This window comes from Cygnus olor, chromosome 5 (assembly GCF_009769625.2).
Source record: "Cygnus olor isolate bCygOlo1 chromosome 5, bCygOlo1.pri.v2, whole genome shotgun sequence".
Taxonomy (NCBI): domain Eukaryota; kingdom Metazoa; phylum Chordata; class Aves; order Anseriformes; family Anatidae; genus Cygnus; species Cygnus olor.
This window is the reverse complement of record NC_049173.1, coordinates 49,792,693-49,814,226: the sequence shown is the minus strand read 5'-3', so window position 1 is coordinate 49,814,226 and position 21,534 is coordinate 49,792,693. Positions and strand designations below refer to the sequence as shown.

The window sequence follows — 21,534 nt, the reverse complement described above, 5'->3', positions numbered from 1 at the left end:
GGTGAATATTTAGGCTTTTTTCCTTTTTATTTTTTTTTCAGGGAGAAATGGAGACTGCAAACTGGCTTTCTGTTGGATCAGTACTCTGATCCCTCTATGTAGCAGCTAATGCCAGCACAAAGATAGGGAGTGGGAATGGGAAGTCAGGGACATAACGGAGGAAGATGTCCCATTGCAGCAGCAGCATGGATTTATATCAGCTTAAAATGACTACAGCCTAAACAAGCCATTCTTCCAAAGAAGTAGAAGACATATAAGTTAATTGCTGTAATTAGGCTTGCTTTAATTCACCTTAGATCCTAGCCATATAATTTTCCTAGCTCCAAGCCCTTTGGAACAGAAATCCCCTTTCTATTTAGTAAGGTATCTATGACAGGAAAATTCACCATGACAAGAAAAGTGTGCTAAAATTGAAGTTTTAGAGCGATGAACTGTCTGACCCACCCTTGAGGCAGCAATGTGCCTGTGAATCTGCGAATCACCAAAGTTTTAAGCCTGACCTAGTAAGATAAACCAAATTTGAAGCTGGTTTACTTGACTATCCCAAGCTGCAAACTGCAGTTGGTTAGAAGTTCACTAATATGTGGATCACAACTTAATTGTTTCCACGCCCTCAAACCCATTAATGTAGACTCCCTAAAGATGAAAGCGAGTAACTCACCCCACTGTCCACCACCATCTTACATTTCATCTGCATCCCCATCCCACAAGAATCACTTTTCTTCTTTCCTTATTTTCTTATTATGACTGAAGAACCTTTTACTATTATTCTAATTTCCTTCGCAAGGTCAAATTCAGCTTGGCTTTTGGCAGTCCTCCCTTTATCCCTGAGCTCTAAGACATAGCTTTCTTTGATGATCAGACTTTTTCCATCCCTCATAGGTCTCCGCTTTTCCCTCAAATGAGAGATTTGGCTGGGCTCATTGCATATCCCATAGGACTCATCACTATCCTTTCCAGCAGGCCTTGAACTGAATAGAACTAGTGCTTTAAGATGGCCTTATCCTTACAGCTATTTTTTCTTACTTGGGTATCCTTTTTGAACTCACTGGCATAAGAATAAGTAACATATCTCCAGTCTTCAGGGTGAGTGCTAATGGAGCCTTCGCTTATCTTCCAAGGAGACTTCTGCCCTTTCCGAATGGCATGGTAAAAACTGCCCTTTTGGAAGGTTGCATTTCTATTCAATTTCAAACAATATTTCTGTCAAACCTCCATCACCATCTTTCCCAAGTACTAATAAAATATTTTATCGTGGGGGTTTCATCACCTCACTTTCTGAGGTCCTGCAGTTTGGAAAAGGATAGTATTTGAGGTTTGGCCAGGACAGAGATGGCTGAGTCACACGTGTGCCCTGACCATGAGGACAGGAATAACAGACCCATCTGTGTGAGGGAGATGACAACTTCACTGTCAACTGTTAAAGCTCCTCTTCTGCACACCAGGCTGCCTAGCCTAGGCACATCTTGGCTGAGGACATTAGCACCTCTTGAAAAGGTGAAGCAGAAATAAGAAGCAAATAAGAGAACTCTGGGCCAGAGCAAGTGAGGGAAGTGGATGCACCAGGCAAGTTAAATCACAGCTGAATTTTTTGCAACTTTGTGAATGGAGTGCGTGACAGTAGAAACTTGGTAGTCCAGCGGATTAAAACTGTATTTCCCCTTAAAGCTACTAGAGCACCAGGAGTAACCTTCTTCCACTCCTTCCCTGGCTCCTGTGGGTATACGGTACAGAGGCAGGCAGATAAGCACCACTTGTACAAAGGCAAACACAGAGCTGAATCAAAATCAAGAGCAAAGGCTGAACACTTTGCCTTTGCAGTCTTGAGAATCTGTGGAGAAAGCAAGGCCCTGTCTGCATAGGGATGTCAGTAAGCATTAGAGCATCCAGCAGATCAGCTGTGCACTTCATTCTGCGCTGGCTCCTCTGTGGCTGCTCTTCATCTACTTTCAGCAGCTCAGCTCCCAGTGCAGGCTCAGCCACGACAAGAGCAGGAGTCGGCTCCCTCGAGACACTCCTGCGGCACCTTCTCCTCACTGTGGCTCGTCATCTGCACGCAGGTTTTCATGGAGGAAGCTCAGGGCCTGCCTGTTAGTGGGGACGGCTCCCCAGGGAGAGGAGTCTTTGGCTCCTCCAAATACCCAGCTTAATATTTGAGAGCAGGGGAGGTGGCGGTGTGACTGTGATGAATTGCCTTTGCTGGAACAGCCCTCGGGCTGATGCTGACAACAGGAAGGCCATTTAGAGCCCACAGAAACGTGGGTGCTGCTGGGGAACATCCCCTCCCACTGCTGTCTTGCAGAATCAGTCACTGAAAGCTGCGGGATATGAAACGTGCCCCTGTGCTGCGGGGGCGAGGCAGTCTCACTAGGTGCAGATGTCAGCAAAAAGAATGAACGTGTACCCATCCAAACCTGGAAACATATGAGAACTACCAGCTAGGTTGCATGTTACTGCTGTGCTTGTCTTTGCACTTTTCCCCCAGGCTGGACTCGAAGAAACAGGAGAAACGTGGCACCGTGTCCTGCCAGGCTGCCGGGCCCAGCGGGCATTCCCCCAGCACCTTCCCCCAGCTGTTCGCCTGCCTTCCCCACACGACTACTTCTTGCTCAGTTTCCGTGGTCTTGAGCTGCTTCCACACGTGCTGTCTATTCCTGGATTTAATGGGCTTTTCTTCCATCATTAAAATCCCGTAAATTAATGCGCTGTTTATTTGCCTGTTCTGAGACTTGTTTGTTGATTTTAGCTAAATATTTTGCAGGGCTTGTCAAGCAGCTTCTTCCTGCTTCTTCCAAAATCAGGTCAAACCACTTTCTGGACTATGTTTGACACTGGGAGACACAGCCACTGCCTCCACACCAGCCTGCCTGCTCTGGAGGATTATCAGTTAGGCCCACAATGTACCCTGTGATTATCGCAGCCGCAGCTGGCCAAGGCCTGTTTTCCAGCATTTCACTCAGGAAATCTCCCCCTGATCCTCCCTGCCTCAGTCTCTTCTCTTTTGGGGTAATAATGGCCAAGTGTGGCTGCAGGGAGCTACCAGTGGGGACATGGTTACTGTTCCCCACGTGCAGAGGGGGATAGTTCTTCCTCCCTGGGGCCAGGCTGAGCTCAGCAACCCAAACAAATGTTTGTTGCATGCGGACTGCTCTGTGCATCTCCCTCTTGCATTTCTGAGGGAAAGTGTTCCTTTGCCTTCTGCTCAGCAGTCAGGAGATATATGTGCAACACAAAAGAGATGCTACCGTTGTTAAAAGGGTACATTGAGTCTTTGCACAAATTTCCTTAAAAAATAGCTTCTACAAAGCTTCAGAATAATAGACTTCATGATTTATTTGAAGAAAATCCTAGACATGATCACTTAAAATAAAAAAATAAAATTCTCAGACCCACAAATTTCCCTGTCAAGGAAAATATGCTGCCCAAACTGCAGGACCTGCGAACCTGGAAGGGAATTCAATGGACAGTAAATCAAAAGACAGTCTATTTCCATTGTCTCACTTGAAACAAGGGCAAGAAGTAAGCAAACAGCATTTCTAGGTGACAGTGAATTTATTTTTACAGTTCTTTAAGGGCCAAGATCTGCTTCTCCCATCTTAACACTAAGCATTACCTTAAGCTCAATTTATGCTACCAATAGGCCCACTGAATCCAACAAGAGTGACATAGGCTTTTTGGCCCTGTTGCATACACAAGCTCTACATAGAAAATTAAATATGTTTATGAACACACACACACACTCTACACATACAAATATGTGTGTAATATTGTTATAAAATCATAGAATAATTTAGGCTGAAAGGGGGCTCTGGCAGTCGTCTGGTCCAGCCCCTCTCTCAGGGAAGTGCTAACTCGGAAGCCACTTTGTGCTGCCTGCAGCCTTACCTAGCCAGGCTTGGCATTTCTGCACGGACGGAGACACGCCTTGGTCAGCCTTCACAGTTCTCTCTGCCTGTGAACATTTGGATCGTTTTACAGATAGCTACAACCCAAATGGATAGAGCCATTTCATTAATGAGCATTGGCAATCTTGAGAGAATTTAGATTTCTAGCTTGAGCTGGAAGACCGAAGAATTTGAAGGAGGCTTTGCAAAAGCTCCTGAGTGTTGGGTAGTTATTTATTGCTCAGACTTTGGGGATTCTTCCTTCAACAGGGAGCAAGACACACGCCCCTATACACCACAGAAACAGCTATTTCCAGTCATGTATGATGAGATGGATCAAGCTGAGTGTCAGTACTAATAAGATAATTAGACACGTGCAATCAATTTGCTCTGGAATCTGAATCAGATACAGATCATAGATAAATGGCTTCATTAGAAGAGAATAATAGCTATAGGTTAAGAAGTCCCAACTTGGTCAAGTTGATTGACTGCTGTTCTGGGAATTAGGAGGCACGGGTTTAATTCCTGGCTCTGCTATTGTTTTTCTCTGGGACCTTGAGCAAAGTCACTTCACCTCTCTTGTGCTTCAGTTTCCCATCTGGAAAAAGCACTTTGTAAAGCATGTCAAGATCTACAGGCACAAGGCTATATAACTGCTAAACACTAAGGTCATTTTGATGCAAGAATTTATTATTGGAATAAAAAATTACAGAATTTTATTGAAAGACAGATGTGGCTCTTTTCTTCTTTTTGGAATGGTTGTGGTTGGGAGGGAGTAGAAGGGTTTTAGCGCAAACAGCAGCCTGGTTTCCAAACTCCGAACTGCAGTAGACTGGGAAAGGTTCAGCTGCGAGGAGCACAAAGGGCTAAATTTCATTTCCCAGCCAAAGGGAAAAAAATGAAGAAACAGTTGGTGGTCCCTTTTTGATGGAGCAAATAAATATCATTAGGGAAAAAGATAAGCTTCCAGGAACCGGCCTTCACGAGCCCGTGGAGAATCAAGTGAGACGGAGCAGCAAGGTTCAGTGGCAGGGAGCTCTGTCTGGCAGATGCGGTAATTCGGTTATGAGGCACAACGACAGCAAAAGCAGCGGTGTGAGAAGGGAGCCAGGTACGGGCACAGGCGGGAGCGCTGCGCCTTAGAGATGTACAGCTGGTTGCGATGGCAATGCAGCTCTGTCACTCAGAGTTTAAAACGAAAGAAAAAAGGATGTTACCTAACCACAATAAGAAAAGAAAAAAGGGGAGGGGAGAGGGAAGTAGAAAGAGAGAGTCTCATTATGTTTCCTTCATGTCTCATCTTTCCAGGCTGCTCTCACACTTCTTACCATCAAGCTCCATGAAAGCAGCCGTCAGGTCTGTCAGCTGGCTGAGACATGCTGACAGCAGTGTGCACTCATTAGACTTCAATTTGTAGACTTTAGACAGCACGCTGGCGATGGAAGGTGGGGTCTGCATTTACTGCAGCAGTCTGGAGTCACAACCTGAGGTATCACAGTGCCCTTTCCTAAAAGGGCACTTCTAGCATAGCTTAAATACCAATGTATAAGGTTATGCTAGATAATAAAAAGACATTAATAATGTTATCATATTAGAAATGCCAGACAAAACAAACCTTTAAAAATAATGAAAAATCTTGTTTCCTTTGGCAACAAAACTGAGTATAACACTATGTATTTCTGAGTGAAAATAGGGAGTGAAATTGGCTAAAATCCAGCCGTGAAATTGGCCTTTCCTGTTGGACACCCTCATCTTTGACAGCAGCAAATTCACAAGCTGAACAAAACATGCTAGCGTAGTTTAAATAATGTACACTGTATACGAGGCTGTAAGTCAGACTGAGATCTGAAGAAGAGTTTATCACATGACCTCATCCCCTGTATTTTTTTTTAGAATTATTTTTCTCAGTGCTGACGTGGAAGGCCTTGCAGAGAAAAGAATTAAGTGAACATATTCTTACCTCTGCCGTGTCTGCCTCCTCTGGCTGTCCCTGCAAAACTGCCCGTGTGTCCCTTAGACACCCAAGCTGGTATTTGGGATGTGGGTTACCACGTAGTTTGCAATTTTCTACACTGAAGACCCAGGGCAACCTCATGCCATGCATGATCTGACAAATCGCTGAATAATAGATTCTGTCAATCCTTTGCAGAGAGTGGATTATTTCTGTTGTCCCCCCCTTCCCTCCCTGCTCGCAGAGTACACGGTGATCAATGAGAACTGCCCTGGGGCGGAGTGGAACATCATGTGCCGGGAGTGCTGTGAGTATGACCAAATTGAATGCGTCTGTCCAGGACGGAAAGAAAAAGTGGGCTACACCATTCCCTGCTGCAGGAATGAGGAGAACGAGTGTGACTCCTGCTTAATCCACCCAGGTACGCATACCGCCACGCTGCGCTCACACCAGACCTGTGGCCAGCATGTAAGGGCAACTGTTGAGCAGGAGAGCAGCGAGGGCATGCACATCCCTGAGAGCCTGGGATGGCACTGGGCCTCCTCAGGAACCCCCCTGTCGCTCTGGTGGCAGCAGCAGTGCACATGGCAATGTAGCATTGCCGCCCAAAAAAACCTCTTCTACCAGAAAAGCTGTCCTCAGGGCTTCTCAGGCAGGTTTGGCAGCTGCCAAAGGGTGATGATGCAGCTGGCTGCCCACCAGGAGTGTTTCATAGGTGCTCAGGGATGATTTGCATCTCCAAGGCGAGAAGGGAGAGATGATGGGGAAGTCTGACTAGCAAGGAGGAGAGGGGCAGGGTGACAGGTGAGAGCAGGAGGAGACAGGACCAGGTCAGAAAACGTCAGAATCACTTGGGCTGAGCCCAACCTGCACCAGCATAACATGCTTAGACTCCTGAGAGAGGCATTTACAGCTGAAGCAATGAGATTTAGAGGTTTGGCCAGTGAAACAGAGCGTCTGGCTCCAGATCTCAGAGTCTGAGCTGCCTAGGGCCTGGAGTTGGAGGCTGGGTATGGTTCACAGCTGGGAAGCTGTCAGCGCCACAGCAGTCAATAACGTTGTTGGCATTTATTGTGAAAAACAGAGAGTGGCTGCTCCTCTTTCCTCAGGACAATCCACCTTGGCTTTCTTCTAACACGGTGGCTCTCCTTTCAGGCTGCACCATTTTTGAGAACTGCAAGTCCTGCCGTAACGGCTCCTGGGGAGGGACACTCGACGACTTTTACATCAAGGGGATCTACTGCGCGGAGTGCAGAGCTGGCTGGTACGGAGGGGACTGCATGAGTAAGTGTCCTACATGGGCAGAGAGGCACGTCAGAGACAGGGAGTGATGGGATGGAGCCAGAGCCATGCTGTGCCTTTCCAGCTGTTCCTGTACCATGACCCTCGCAAAGGGCACAGGCAGGAGAGGACAAACACAACCAGGCACTGAGCAGATGTATAGTGGGGAAAAGTTCTCTCCCAAGGCTCATCTGCTAGAGATTGGCGCAGGCCCCAAGTCATGGGAGTTTACAACCCTACTAAACCCTTTTGTTTTGTTTTGTTTTGTTTTATTTTAAAACTTTAACTACTGTGACTATGGAAATCTTGTGTTCTCTGCATTTCTCGGACATATTTCAGCATAACTAATTCTCCAGAGGACTTCAGCAAAGCATAAACATTTACGAGGGCAGCAGCTATGTTACAGAACTTCTCCTCTGTCCTCTTTCAACCCCCAGGCTACAGAACCAGCCCCAAGGAAGTCCCAGTGCTCCCTCCCTCCTTCTCACAGCTCTAACACACTCAGAGGAAGCGCTGGATAACACACGCTCTTTCAGGCCCTGCTAGTGCTATCTGAAGGTTTTGATTCAAAAGCCCTGCCTTCTTGGATTTTGCTAAGTTGTTGGTCCCAGTGCTATCTTTTAATAATGAATTCCATAAGCTAATTGGAGACCATTTAAGGCATGTATTTCCTTTACCAATTTCCCACGGGTAAACTACAGCCTTTCACCAACCCTCCCTCAGCTTTTATTGACTGCCTCTTTGTTCGTGTTTCACTGAAAGGGATGAAAGCAGTGTCTGCTTTCCTACTCTGTTCTGTCCATTATTCTACACACCTTAGGCTTATCTCCTCTTAGTCACAGATGTTAGAGCAACAAGTTAATCTGTCTTCCTATCAAACACAGCCCATGACAATTAAGGAGGTGAAAGCAAACAAAATAAAGTAACTGCTTTAAAAGCAGAATGTAGGGAACCCATTGTTTCTGCAGCAGGGTTAACTCAGCCTTGGTTCTTCAGAAGTTGATAAATTGAGTCCCCTGCAATTTACAGTCTGATTTCTGATAGCACGTTTAAGGCCCTTTTGCTCTGGGTCGATTCTAAAGCTCCCTTGGCACTTAAAAGCAGAGCCAAGAAACGATCATTAGCTCATCTAATCCTTCCCCCTCTGCCTGAGTAGATCGGTTGCCTGCTCAGCCTGCTTGTGTTTTAAAGCAAACACAACCTCACGCTGCAGCCCGTTAGGAGGCTTTAGCAATACTGAAATTTCACAGAGCTTTGTCTGTTAGTGGTTTTCCTACTACTTGGTCTTTTGAGGGCTGTAGTGTGGTGCCGGGAAGGTGGTCTTGTCTGGATAGTTCTGGGTGCTTCAGAGAGGTGGGGTGGGGAGGTCTGGCTATTGCCCCCCGGCCGCCCGGCAGCGCGGTGCTCTGCCTCCCTCTCGCGGGCCGCGGGCGGCGCTGCCGCGCACAGCGGCGACCCCCGGGCTCCTTCTCCCGGCTCCGGCCGCTCCGGGCTCGGCCGAAGCGGGAGGGCTCCGCCTGGCGCCGGCTCTGCCCTCCCCGGGCCCGGCCCGGCCGGCGGGGCACGGTGAAACCCGATCCCCGCTCCGCTCGCCCGCCCGCCCGCGGCGCCATTTCCCCTCAGGCGGCCGCGCTGCGGTAGCGAGGTGCGGCCGCGGGGTGGCGCCCGGGAGCCCCGGAGGAGCCCGGCCCGGCCCCTCCTTGCCGGAGGATGGAGTTAGCTGGGGGGAGAGGGCATCGCCTAATGGGGTGGGTGGCTGGTCTGGTCTGTCGTCCCATACAAGGCACATCAGAATCTATAAACAACCCCTCCTGCTGGACCCTTTTCCCTGCACCCAGTCCTCAAGCCTTTCTCAAGCTCTGATGTTCACATCGCTTGAAAAGGTACTCCGTCAGAGCAGAGGAGAAAGTGCTGATACCCACCAGCTCCCTCCCTGTCCGAATGTGGTCCCGGTGATGGCAGTACCTGTACATTTGCAGACTGAAAATTACAGTGTCTCATGTAGTAACCAGTCTGCAACGATCAACAGGTACCAACAGGGTGAGACAAATGACAGCTGCCTTCTCTGTCTCTGAACACCGGTAGCATTTCTGCTGTCATTCTCCTCTGCTCATCTACTGGAGCTTTGAAGGAGCTCCGCATTGGTGCTGTAGCACTCGAACAGCAGGTAGCAAGTTCTCAGTGGAGGTCTCCTCAGGACCTCTACCTTCACAGAGCCGCGGGTCTCTGTGGGCAGGAACTCGGAGGTCTCTTGAATTGTTTTGTTTTCTGTCGGTAACAAGCCTTAGAGGAAATCTCACTGTGGCCCTGAAAGCTGCCTTTTTTCAGGAACAGGAACGGAACAAGGAAGTTGACAGCCTGCCAAAGTGGATTTTTTTTTTTTTTTTTTTTGTAAATGAGGCAGAATTTGCCAGCATTTGTGTTTAGGATGTAAATTATTCTTGAGAGCTTTCCAGGTCTCCTGCAGATTTCAGGAAGGAAAAGGATTCCTTTTGATCAACAGATAACTGAACTGTTGGTCTGGGGAGGCAGCCTAACCTCTGCTAGAAGTGCTGGAGATAGAGGAGCACAGATCTGATCGCAAAGGTGCTTTGTGCAGAGGAAGGTGGTAGCAAACCTGAGAATGTTCTTTTGGATGCAGTCACTGAATGGCTCCTCTTTAGCCTCTGGACCACCTGCTTCGCTGGCCAAACCAACTTCCTTGTCATCTGTGTTCAGAGGGTTCAGGCTGTACCACTGCAAACAGAAAAGTTCATTTAGTATGCCTTGCACACAAGTATCTCTTTGCACCAGTTCTTTGGCTTTCCTTTGTTAAAGGCACAGGAAACTCAAAAGCCCTTCGGGACGAAAGGGAAATTTTCTTTGAGGTGATCCAAGCCCCCTGTCAAACCATCTGAAGATTTCTAGCAGCTTTGTCTCAGGTTGTTTTTGAGGCAGGAGCCAGCGGCAGCACAAGGTCCCGTTCCATGCTGTGGGAAGGAGCATTATCATGTGCACCACAGCAGATCCTGCCGTACTTGCTGAATCGTAATGTGGCTGCTGGGCACAGTCATTAATCCTTGCTTTTTACACAAGGAACTAAGCAAGCCACAGAGAAGGATGAAACACTTGTGAGGAACTCCTCTGAGCAGGATTTCTCTTTCCTTGGGTCCTGCTTAATTAAGGGTAACTGAGGGTAAATGAACAAAGGGTATTTCATTCAAGCAACTCTTTCTTAAGAAGAAAGAGGAGTAATTGACCCTTGGTTTTCACGTCTCCCCATAGACAAGATGCAGCAGGACAGATTTCCAGACACTAAGATCAATGGGAACTGCGGTGCTTTCTACTTCACCAAATCAGGTCACTGTCTCCCTCTTTTCCCAAAGGAAAGAAGGGCCCTGGGGCAAGTGTTAAAACCCACCATTCCCATAGGGAACATTCATCCTGCATTACTTGTTAAAAATGTAGGATTCATCTTCAGAATTTATTGCAGGGAACAGGTCTTTATGTTGGACTAAGGAGATAAAAGGAAGTGAGAGACATGCCGTGGAGGCCTGCTGGGTCATTTTTGACCCTTTGGCTTCTCCTAGTTACCTGTGGTGTGGAGCCTATCAGGACCCCCTGGTTCAGATGTGCTATTAGACTTGATTGCAATTTCTGCCTTACAGTTACAGCCTTATCCCCCAGCAAAACAACAGAAGGCTTACTAGAGAATGTAGCCATGTGCAAGACTCCATTCGAAAAGATGTAGTCAGGAAAGTAGAAACTGAGAAATGAGCTCTGCTTGATGTGTAATGATTTAACTGTTCATTTTGCTAGCATTTTCATTTACAGATCACAGAAGGCTCTACAAAAAATGCTAAACAACTTTCCTTCTTCCACAGAGGAAGATACTTCTAGCCATATTTTATAGCTGGGGGAAAGGCAGAGGTTACAGAAGGTGAGAGAACTCTCTGGACTACAAATGTTCAGCATCCACAATGAGGAGTTAGGGCAACTATCTCTGGACAGCTGCCTAGGGACAGCTGCAGGATGGCCATGAAAAGATCCTGCTTCCTCTGAGTGTGACCTTGTCTGCCTATTCAGGTCCCTCTCCTCTGATGTTTTTTTCAGACTGGGCAGAAGTGACTGGAGTACTTCTTATTCTCTTGATGCTGGGCACTGAGGTAGATTTTATGGTGTGATGTAAAGCTGAGAGTGACACAGATAGAGTAGGACAGGAGGAGAGAAAGGTTAGGAATGAACCTGAGAAAAGGGTTGAGGGCTGTATATGATACGTATGCTACAGTGAGGTGGAGGGGTCATGGCGGTTTTATGTCTCCATTGGCACACATAAGGATGATGTGGTGAATCCTGAGGGCAAATGGACACCTCCTGTAGGAATACATCGGCTGTTTTTCCTCCAAGAGACTCCTTGGGAAGGACTTGAAACAGTGATTTTGGGTGCAACAACTCCTCCTCTCAATTTTTTACTCACTTGAACTAATTTAGGTGTTTATAGTACCTTTGACACTATCCCACAAGCTTCTTCAGCTTCAGTTTGAGATAAGAGCTATCAGAACTTCTGTGAGCTGGAGCTTTGGCCAGGTGGGTGGATGGGCTAATACTGAGTGGGACAAAAGCAGTAAGAAATAGTGTTATGGGGCTGCTTTGCAAAGCAGGGAAAAGCAAGAAAGTAAAACTTTTCTTGGGGTAGTCTTAACACAGACAAGACTTCTGATAGAATCATAACTTTTTGTAGCCTCTGCGTGGCCATTCCATTGTTTTCTGTGCTGCCTTTTATGTATCTTCCTAAGCCACACTGTATTCTCATTCCAATGTTGTTACTACTTGTATTTTCTTCAAATGCAGTTTGAAGGTTCCTCAGACAGATTTTTTTCTTCTTTTGCTCCCCAGGGTGCGGGCAGGTTCTTCGGGCTTCTAGAGGTCAGATTTTGCTGGAGAGTTACCCACTGAATGCACGATGTGAATGGACTATTCATGTTCAAGCTGGATTTAACATTGAATTAAGGTAGGCCATAATGACTTTCAGCCAGAACTGGTTTCAGGTAGACATTGGGGCACATGAATAACCAAAGAGTCAGCAGGTGTCAGCAGCTGAGAGCTCTGGGACAGTGAAGACACTACCTCCACTTTGCATCTGGCACCTTCAGCTTTCCCCTAGCTTAGCTTGTGATGGGCAGCCACTGTGCAAATCATTGATGCTCTGCCTTCAGTCCCCCTTTAGGACAGCTGGATGCTAAGGAGAGTTTCTCAGATATTGGGCACAATGCATCTCTCCAGATCTCTTCAACACCTTGATGCCACAGCACCCAATACTTTCTCAAGCATGTACCAGACTGACCTAAGACATTCTTTGAAGAAAAGCTATGGGAGCATTTTGATGTGATGTCTCACGCCAGGAGAGAGTTGCCTTTGGGACATGCTTTGCAGTTAGTCTACATTTTCCCTCTCCTAATTTTCTTTCACTCATTTTACCAGCCCAGTCCTCTACCAGCCTCAGTTATTCATCTTACCATTCATATGTCTGGAGATATGACTGACTCTCCTGCAAGTCATTGCTGCTCTGACCTGTGTATGCTTTGCCCTGTTACCTTCCCCTGGTGACTCAAACTCACAGTTCTTGATCAGGTATCTTGCCTAGAGTAGGAGAGCCCCTAGTTGGGGTAATTAATACTGTTTTTGTATGTGTGTGGCAGGGAACTCACACACACACAGCAGGAAGCTTGGCAGGGGATCGCATTCAAAACCCACGAGCTAATATAATAAAAACAGTAGCTGAAGCCTCCACATCAATATTTCACCAGCTTTCGAGCCCAGGCAAAGGAACTATGCTAGACACACACACATATTTCTTCCTATATATTTAACAAGACTTAAGATTTAATAAGAGGAACAGAAATGAACTGAATAGAAATGAAGAGCTCATGGCATTCCCACACTAACCCCCTTTTTTTTAGACTTGCAAATGCAAGCCTATTGTGTAGTTATGAGCAGCTGTAATTATTGCCTGGTTAGTGTTGGAGCCTCTTGACTGGAGAATTATGTGGCACATGGGAGACACAGGGAAGCAATGCTGTGAGGAAGAGTTTGGCATTCTTGTGACACAGCTTTGTTTCGGTCTCAGTGGGTATGAGCTGTACCTACCCTGTTTTTAAAAGACATTGTTGGCTAGGTGTATGGCTTGTACAGCACAGGCTTGGAGAGCTGATAATCCAGTATTTTTTACACTTATGAACAAGACTTTGTCAATTTTAAGGCTAAAAAAGGTCTTCAGCAGCTACAGGTGTCACCCTGTCTTCACTTTTATGGGAATAGCTGTGAGAGGGGAAATGGATCCCATGCATGCACATCACTAGTGAATGCACCCATCATTAGTGTAAAGAGATGATAGCCAATGACACAAGGTGCACGGTACTAGAAAGGAAGGAAAGGCTATTTTAACAAAGGACACTTACTCCTGCAACCCTGCACGGCATAGGAGGGAACCCCTAGGCCAAACAGAGCAGAAGGACCTATATCTGTCTCATATAATGAAGCCCTGGCGTGTGTTCTGAATAAGCTGAGGTTTTCAAGGTGGGCTACCTCAAAGTGGCCATTGGGGTACTTCAGCAGATAGTACTGTGGAAAATTGGTACATTTAGCAAGAAGCTTCTCCTTTAGGCCGTACCTACACAGAAGGGCAGGTACAATCAAACAGACCTGCAGAATTTTCCTCCTGGTCTGCCATCCCTGCCGAACCTTTGCCTTCACTGCATTTCTGTAAAAACACACTGATTCCCTCTGAGTGCTAACTCTGCTGAGAGCTGTAGCACACAGCCAGTGTTGTGCTGAATCAGCATCACTGCTAACAAAAGAACTCCTTTCTTCCTTCTCTCTGTGCATTCCCCACAAATTCTGTTTGCTGCCACTCTGATGGCTTGCGAGGGCGAGGGACAGGGACAGTGTGATACAAAGGGGGAACAAAGTGGTTTGACTCCACTTACACAGGGCAGGAAGAGCGAAACTCTCAGGAGCACCAATAAATCTTCTCTTGCCTCAAGCTGTGCCACACTGTCCTTTGGGGGCTGGCTAAGCAGAGCTGTTTTGATAAATGATGCCCAGATTGCAGTGGTAGTTTGTTTTCCTCCTTTTTTTTTTTTTTTTCCACCCTTGTTTTTCCTTAGGTTGTGATGTATAGGCTCCCTCAGCGCGAGCCACGTCCAGGATGTCACACCACAGTAGAAGTAGCTCACAACTTTCAATCATTTTCTTTAATGCCCCAGCAGAGATGTAGTTTTAAATTTTTTCCTTTGGCTGGAAGCTTTCCTCAAAGGGGTTGGTGAATGTATTCCCACCGCAGACAGTAATGAAATCAAGACAGTACTTTTCATTCCCTTTTGTCTCTGGTGATCAGTAGCACTAAATTTAAATACTTAGTTTCATAATACATAAGAGAATTAGGATATAGTCACTGTTTCACAGGTGAGGGAAGTGAGGTTCATTACATAGACTGTAACTGATTTAAACAGCAATAGATGTTGTGGTCTCTAAATTAGAGTCCTGTCAACTAGTCCATAGCCAAGAGGTTTTGAATGGCAGGTTTTTTGACCTGCTAATTATGAGTCTTAGTCATGGGATCCAATGTCATCAGTACAGTGTATCTGCTTCTGTGCTAAGTTAAATAAAATGCAAATCAGAACCCCCTATGCCTTTCATATATTCCACTCCGTTTTCATCATTTTTAAATCAGAAAAAATGATTAAAAACAGTCTTCTGTATATGAATCTTGCATTCTGTGCCTTCACTCTGTGTAATGTCTCCTGATACTTGTTGTTCAGGAATGCATTGCTAGACAGTTTGCCTCTGCATCTGTAAATAGTCCTACGCAGAGAGTTAATGGTATTATCCCAGTTCTTTCCCTCATTACATGGCGGGCATCCCAGAAACATTTCTGGTATTCTTACACACATACTTAATTTTAGTCAGAAATATATCAGTTCAGAGAACCAGTAAATATCTTTAGGAGTGAGTCAGGATAAACTGTAGCCTGATAAGTGTGACAAGGATGAATAGGTTAATTTGCATTGCTTTATAACTTCCATAAGGGTAGCTCCCTGGTATTTGACCTACAGGTGAAAGAATATTTTGAAGATGTAGTGTGTAACCTGATGCCTGCGAGGATGTCTTTGGCAAACCTGACAGAATTAGAATTCAGTCTTCCCACCTCATGTATTTTGTGCAAACCTAAGTGGAATTAATCTCTTATGTATATTAAAAGCAGATATCATTTTTTTTTCTCTTTTTCTAAATTCCACCAGATAATTTAAAAAATGAGGGGCTCTGCTCCATTGTTGTAGCTTCCTAAAACTGCTCATTTGCTTCTCTTTATGTAGAGCATTCCTGATGCTCTAAAACCAACCACATGACCTGAACAAAGGTGACTGAGTGAAGAGGCCTCTTAGGTCAGTTCATGAGTTGGCAAAGAAAGGTCATTTTACAGAACATGGGGGCTTCCTTATGGCCTGAGTCCCCAGAAGAGAAGAGCAGGAAATAGACTCTTGTACTCTTTCGCCTCTTCAGACTGTGAGATGTGGCAGTGCCTCCAAAATTTGGCTCATCTCCTTGGTGTGAAAATACAGTCTTTCCAAATCACTAGGCCCACATTGGAATACGCAACGTGGGAGACATAGCCTGATCCTAAATACACATAATCTACAGAGTTAGGAATTCTCAGGACAACTGAATGCTTTGGGAGTTTCTTTTATAAAATGTTCAGCTAAACAGTAGCATGGCCTTCTCCCAGCCCAGATCTTCTAGTTCTTATCCACTGTACCAGGGCTGGGCCGAGCACCCCTAGCCATTGCTTATTCTCCAGAGGCCCTTGGTGTTTCTCACTCTGCTTCTCATTCATATTCTGGTGGCATGCTTTGGCTCGGTGCCCCACTGAACTCAAATAGCAGCAGCATATCACATTGCTATTAATGAACAAGAGCCTTGCGCAGTGGCTGGATCAAAGCTAGGAAAGACAGACATTGTAGGAAAAAGCTTTAAATATTTCCCTTCTGCACTAACTGCTGTCCCTTATTTCTGCCCTTAAAAGAAGGGCAAGTGCCAGACATTGGGGATTTACTACCATTTTGCTTTCTAATGCACAACGTGCTGTACTGTTTCGGATTCCCTTTCTCTGTCTGTTTCTCCTTCTGTCACGTCTCTGAGCTTTCATTGTACCCCAAATTGCTGGCTTTTGAACATAACAATGTAAATAGCTTTTGATCCTTGGTCTTTGATACTGTTACTTTCAGTACTTAGGACTTTATTTAGGGCAAACAGAACAATCTTTAACAAAGAGCCATGAAAGAAATATACCCCCTACTGCATCTGACCATAGATGAAAGCTTTAACATTGTGATGTGGTTAGGGTCCTGATGCAAGTGATCAGACTGTATGACTTCAGTTTTGGCTTCACTGTCGTGCCACTTAATATTCTCATGGAGCAACTCTGTAGGGTTGAGCTGGCTTCCAAGGATCACATTGCAAAAACTGAGATGAAGCAAGGGGGTCTTCATGTGATTGGGAGTTGTTGATTCATGGAGGTGGGGGGTGCTAACATAACTAAGCTTCGAAATAAAACAGAATCAGGGTGCACAGGTCAGAGTATGAGGTCTGAATGCGTGTCCTTATTCCCCAAGGTTTTCCATGCTGAGCCTGGAGTTTGATTACATGTGCCAGTATGATTATGTGGAGGTCCGTGATGGGGACAATTTGGACAGCCGAATAATTAAGAAATTCTGTGGAAATGAGAGGCCACCTCCCATCCGAAGCACTGGGTCTTCTCTCCATGTCCTTTTCCAGTCTGATGGATCCAAGAACTTTGATGGATTTCATGCTGTCTTTGAAGAAATTACAGGTAAAATAGTCCCAAAAGTGGAACATTCCGCTCATTCTCATTAATTCAATTTCGCTAATCTCTCTCCCTGTTTTGCTTCATTAAAAACTTTCATGCTGTGTTGCCAACAGCAACTTAAACAAAGTCAGTGCAGGGAAGGTTCAAAAGCCATCAGATAACATGTGAACATGAGGTTCTTCTAACAAAGACTAAATTCCCTCTACCTGTGTGAAGGGCAAGCACATTGGCGAGCACAGAAAGGCTGCTGTGTTGTGAGACTTTTCTGTGTGAATATCAGAACTAAGAGCACAGAAGGAAATAGAGGAAGGGGCATGTATATCTTTGCAATTGTGGAATTGCTCAATGCTGTGTGCAGGAGCAGAGCCATTGACTCAGCAGAAACCTGATGCAAAGCCTCATAATTAGTTAAGTGACAATGCCCTGACATGTCTCTTGTATTGTCTCATGTGTCATACCATTAGAGTTTAAAAAAAAAAGTTAAAAAAAAAAGTGTGTACAAAGGACAGATTCTTTTCTGAAGAAGAAAATAGAGGCATTTCCCATTCTGTGATGAACTCAGTGTTATGAATGACAGAAGTAGGGCTCCAGAATTCCAGTGTTTTTGTTAGTACTCAGTGCTTCAGTCCCCCACATTGCTTTCTATTTTATTTTTTTTCTTTCTGGCTGCAAAATAACATAGAAAGTGTAGCTGGCTCCTGGTTTTGCAGTATGTATGCTCTTCCTGGACCTTCCTTGTTTAGCTATGTAGGGAATTTTGGCCAAATCTGTCTACAGTGCTCCTGGCACAGAAGGCTAATCAGAGCATGCTGCTTTGCCACAGATAATCCCTGCAGGGTCTGTGACTCAGTATAATTTACCTTCCACATACCCCAATGACCCACATTTCATGAGGTTGTCCAGGGTACATCTCGCTCAGGAAGTTTAGTTGGTTTGTATAACTCCTATATAAATATACAAACCTACTGTGGGGCAGCTGTTGCCAATGATCAGGGTTGTGACTAGCAATCTGAAATGTGCGTACCGCTGCATGCGGTGTCTGTGCCATTTCTTAGCCTGCCCTGTTCTTCAGCTTTTACCTTTGGTACCCGTTAGTAACGTAGCGGTAGCAGTTAGCTATTGGTAGCTTGCCTGGGCTTGCAGCAGGAGAGGTGATATCGAACAAATGAATGTGGTGTGGGCTATGTTGCATAAGGGCTGCCTACACTCAGGAAACTAACATTTTCCATATGGCGCAAGCTGAATTGATTCTGTTTTCTCTGCCCAGCAGGGAACACTTGGTATTCGAATACTGTTGAACACTTTATTTCCGCCCCATTTTTAGTGGTAATTATTCTGAGGCTGGGTGGTTGCAACTGTGGTAATCCACACAGAGCATGTTGCAAAGGGCTTCTTAGAGTTTGTGAGGAGGTCTCATTGTAGGCTTTATTATGAGGCTGTTCTGGCCTAATGTGTAGCTGCAGTGAAAGGCTTTTAAAACACTCCCAGTGCCTCTTTATGTGAAGCATTAACCTGGCCAGCAGGACGGTTTAGGGGAAGAATACGGCGTGCATGGGGCAGTGTAGAATTGAAAGCAAGGGCAGCACAAGATCGAAAGCTCTGGCAACACATTGCCAACTGAAGCATTGCCCCTGAAATTTCCCTCTGTGCACAGCCTTGTGAAAAGCCAAGGTCTCGGGAAAAGTCTGCTCGAGGCTTGCTAGAGCAATTCCCTGTGGCGCAGGTGAGAGCTGAAGCAGCACTTGTGCTTATAGGGTGTGGAGATGATCAGATGTTGCCAACACTGTAGTGGTGTAATGGGGAGGACTGGAAAAGTGGCTTGTGCCACTGTTTTCCCTTCCGCTGAGCTTTGTGCTGGCTTATCAGTCACAGCCTGCTGAAGCAGTGCCACTGACTGCATAGGGGTCACTGGTTCGACAGCCAGAAAGATTTAGATTAACATAAAATAAGCTGTGAAGCCTATATTCCCTTTTGGAAAAGTTGCTGCAGGTGTAGTTATTAAAGGAAGAAACCATACAACCTGCTGCTGTGCTGCCTGGTCTGGAAACAGGTGTTAGGTCCCTGAGCTCTGTCACCCATCCCATGCCAAGTGTCAAATGAAAACCAGTAATTGGCATGAGTGACATGAAACCACTCGGCAGACTTCAGATGAGAAGGATGGAGGGCCGGATGGGGAGGCATCAGGATCTCCTAGGGATTATACTTATGTTGGATCTGTTTAGATGAAAGCCTGTTGTTGAATTTCAGTACCACTTTACTTTCTGTACCCCCAAGCTAGTGATCTTTGAGAGAACATAGGGGCTTTAACATTTTGTAGCACTGTCCCATGTTGTTTCACTGAAGCCGGGCAATCAAGACTCCTTTAAAAAGAAAAATATCTAGTGCTCTTGAGAATCAGACATTTTCCAGGATAGTATCTGGCACTTATCCTCGTTTACTTGTTTCTACAGAGTCATGAGACAAAGCTGGGGTGAGGACAAAGCTAAAAGTTCACTGGCTTCAAACCAGTGACTGCGAAATATCAGCCTATACAAGCTCTTCTGCTTCTCTTTCCCTTTCTTGGTGATTCTTTAGGTTAGTTGGATACAGTACAATTGCAACATATATATTCCTTTTAAGAAACAAATTATTGTCCTTAGTTTGACCTTAGTCCTCAAAGACACCTGGGAGATATTCATTTCCCAGCTACATACAAATTACTGTTACATCACCACATGAAACCTCTGGAGAAATTTATATGTGGCACCTTTATATTTCTTGTCTGGATATAAGTAATTCCAAGTTCATGCTTCAAGTGAAGTCTTTGCAAGGAAAACTGCTTATTCTGGTATCTGTCATTCTGAACTGCAGCAAAGAGAATGCTTTAAATGTGATAGTATGGGACCTCGACATGGACTCAGCTTTTGGAATGGATGAAGATGTGAACTTTGCTGCAGTCTGGTTTTGTTAAGAGGGACTTGAAGCGGGGCATAAGATCCATAACTCTTCAGGTGTTGGACATACTCAAATCTGAAACAGAATCTAAATCTTGTAATTTGGGGTCTACTTTCTGTCTGCTAAAACCAACATTCAGTTTTGAAAATAATCTAGACTGAAATTATGTCTTTGTTTTTCTGAGAGTAAATTAATGTTCTACTCCATCGTCTTCCCTTAGAGGCCAAAAAATGTGTATGTGTTATTGCACAGTGGAATTTGATTATATTAACTGGCGCAATTATACTTTCTCCATTATGCTAATTGTTGTGGTTTAGCCCGGCTGGCAGTCAAACACCACACAGCCGTTCGCTCACCCTCCCCCCTCCCTCTCCGGGATGGGGGAGAGAAACGGGAAAGTGAAGTCTGTGAGTTGAGATAAAGACAGTTTATTAAGACAGGGAAAAGAATAACAACAACAATAATAATAATAATAGTATTAATAGTAATAATGTGTACGAAATAAGTGATGCACAATGCAATTGCTCACCACCCGTTGACCGATGCCCAGCCTATCCCCGAGCAGCCGGCCCCCCCCTCCACCCCGGCTAGCCACCCCTATATATTGTTCAGCATGACGTCAGATGGTATGGAAGACCCCTTTGGCCAGTTTGGGTCAGCTGTCCTGGGTCTGTCCCCTCCCAGCTCCTGCTGCATCCCTAGCCTGCTCGCTAGCAGGACAGAGAGAGGCTGAAAAGTCCTTGGCTTGGTGTAAGCACTGCTCTACAACAATTAAAACATCAGCATGTTATCAGCGCTCTTCTCATCCTAATCCAAAACATAGCACCCTGCCAGCTACTAGGAGGAAAATTAACTCTGTCCTAACTGAAACCAGGACACTAATATACACTGTTTGATGTGCATCACTGTTCGATTTGTGATATGCAAGAGCTTCCCTAGCAGGCTCAGGATCATCATGACCGCTCAGCTTCCTGAACCAAACACCAAATAAATGCTCCTCGGGGGCAAAACAACTTGCAAAGTCTCAGATGACATATGTCCAATACAAAACCAAACCAAAACAAAACTATAGATCCCATAACTCATCCTTCAACTCTGAGGTGAATGGCAGGAGAAATGTAGCTTGATATTAAACTTCTTTAAGGCTATAAAAGGCTAAGCTCTAAACACTGTTGGAGCTTGCTGTAAATTATTTTTCTTCCATAAACCTTTCTCACCACTGGACAGCAGTTAGAGGAAAATGGTAAGAATAAATGATGAATGCTTCGAAAAAACTTACCATCCCTAGAAGTAAGTATAAAAGAGCAGAAGGCTTTTTGACAAGTGTTAGGCCATTTACTGTCTTCCCACCTTTTTACCAGAATATATAATTTACCCCAAGACCAACCATCATGAGGAAAAATATGTAAGAACTCCAACCTATCAGAGACCGTGAATGTTCTTTTTTCTCTTTTATAGCTTGTTCTTCATCTCCATGTCTTCATGATGGAACTTGCATTCTAGACAAAAGCGGTACCTACAAATGCGCCTGTCTGGCTGGCTATACGGGGAGTCGCTGTGAAAACTGTGAGTACAGGCACTGTGTGTGTGACCAGCCTCCAGGGTTGTTACTGATGCAG

The 21,534-nt window shown here is 45.4% G+C and overlaps 1 protein-coding gene across 3 annotated transcripts in view; it reads left to right on the top strand.

The window, feature by feature from the left end:
• PAMR1 (peptidase domain containing associated with muscle regeneration 1) overlaps positions 1-21,534 on the top strand; it is a 55,993-nt gene that overhangs the window by 6,392 nt on the left and 28,067 nt on the right. For all 3 annotated transcript variants that reach the window (XM_040557694.1, XM_040557696.1, XM_040557695.1), the window contains exons 2-6: positions 6,080-6,256; positions 6,991-7,119; positions 11,992-12,106; positions 16,767-16,984; positions 21,374-21,481. In XM_040557694.1, coding sequence (XP_040413628.1) covers positions 6,080-6,256; positions 6,991-7,119; positions 11,992-12,106; positions 16,767-16,984; positions 21,374-21,481 — 747 coding nt within the window. The remainder of the gene's footprint in view (positions 1-6,079; positions 6,257-6,990; positions 7,120-11,991; positions 12,107-16,766; positions 16,985-21,373; positions 21,482-21,534) is intronic.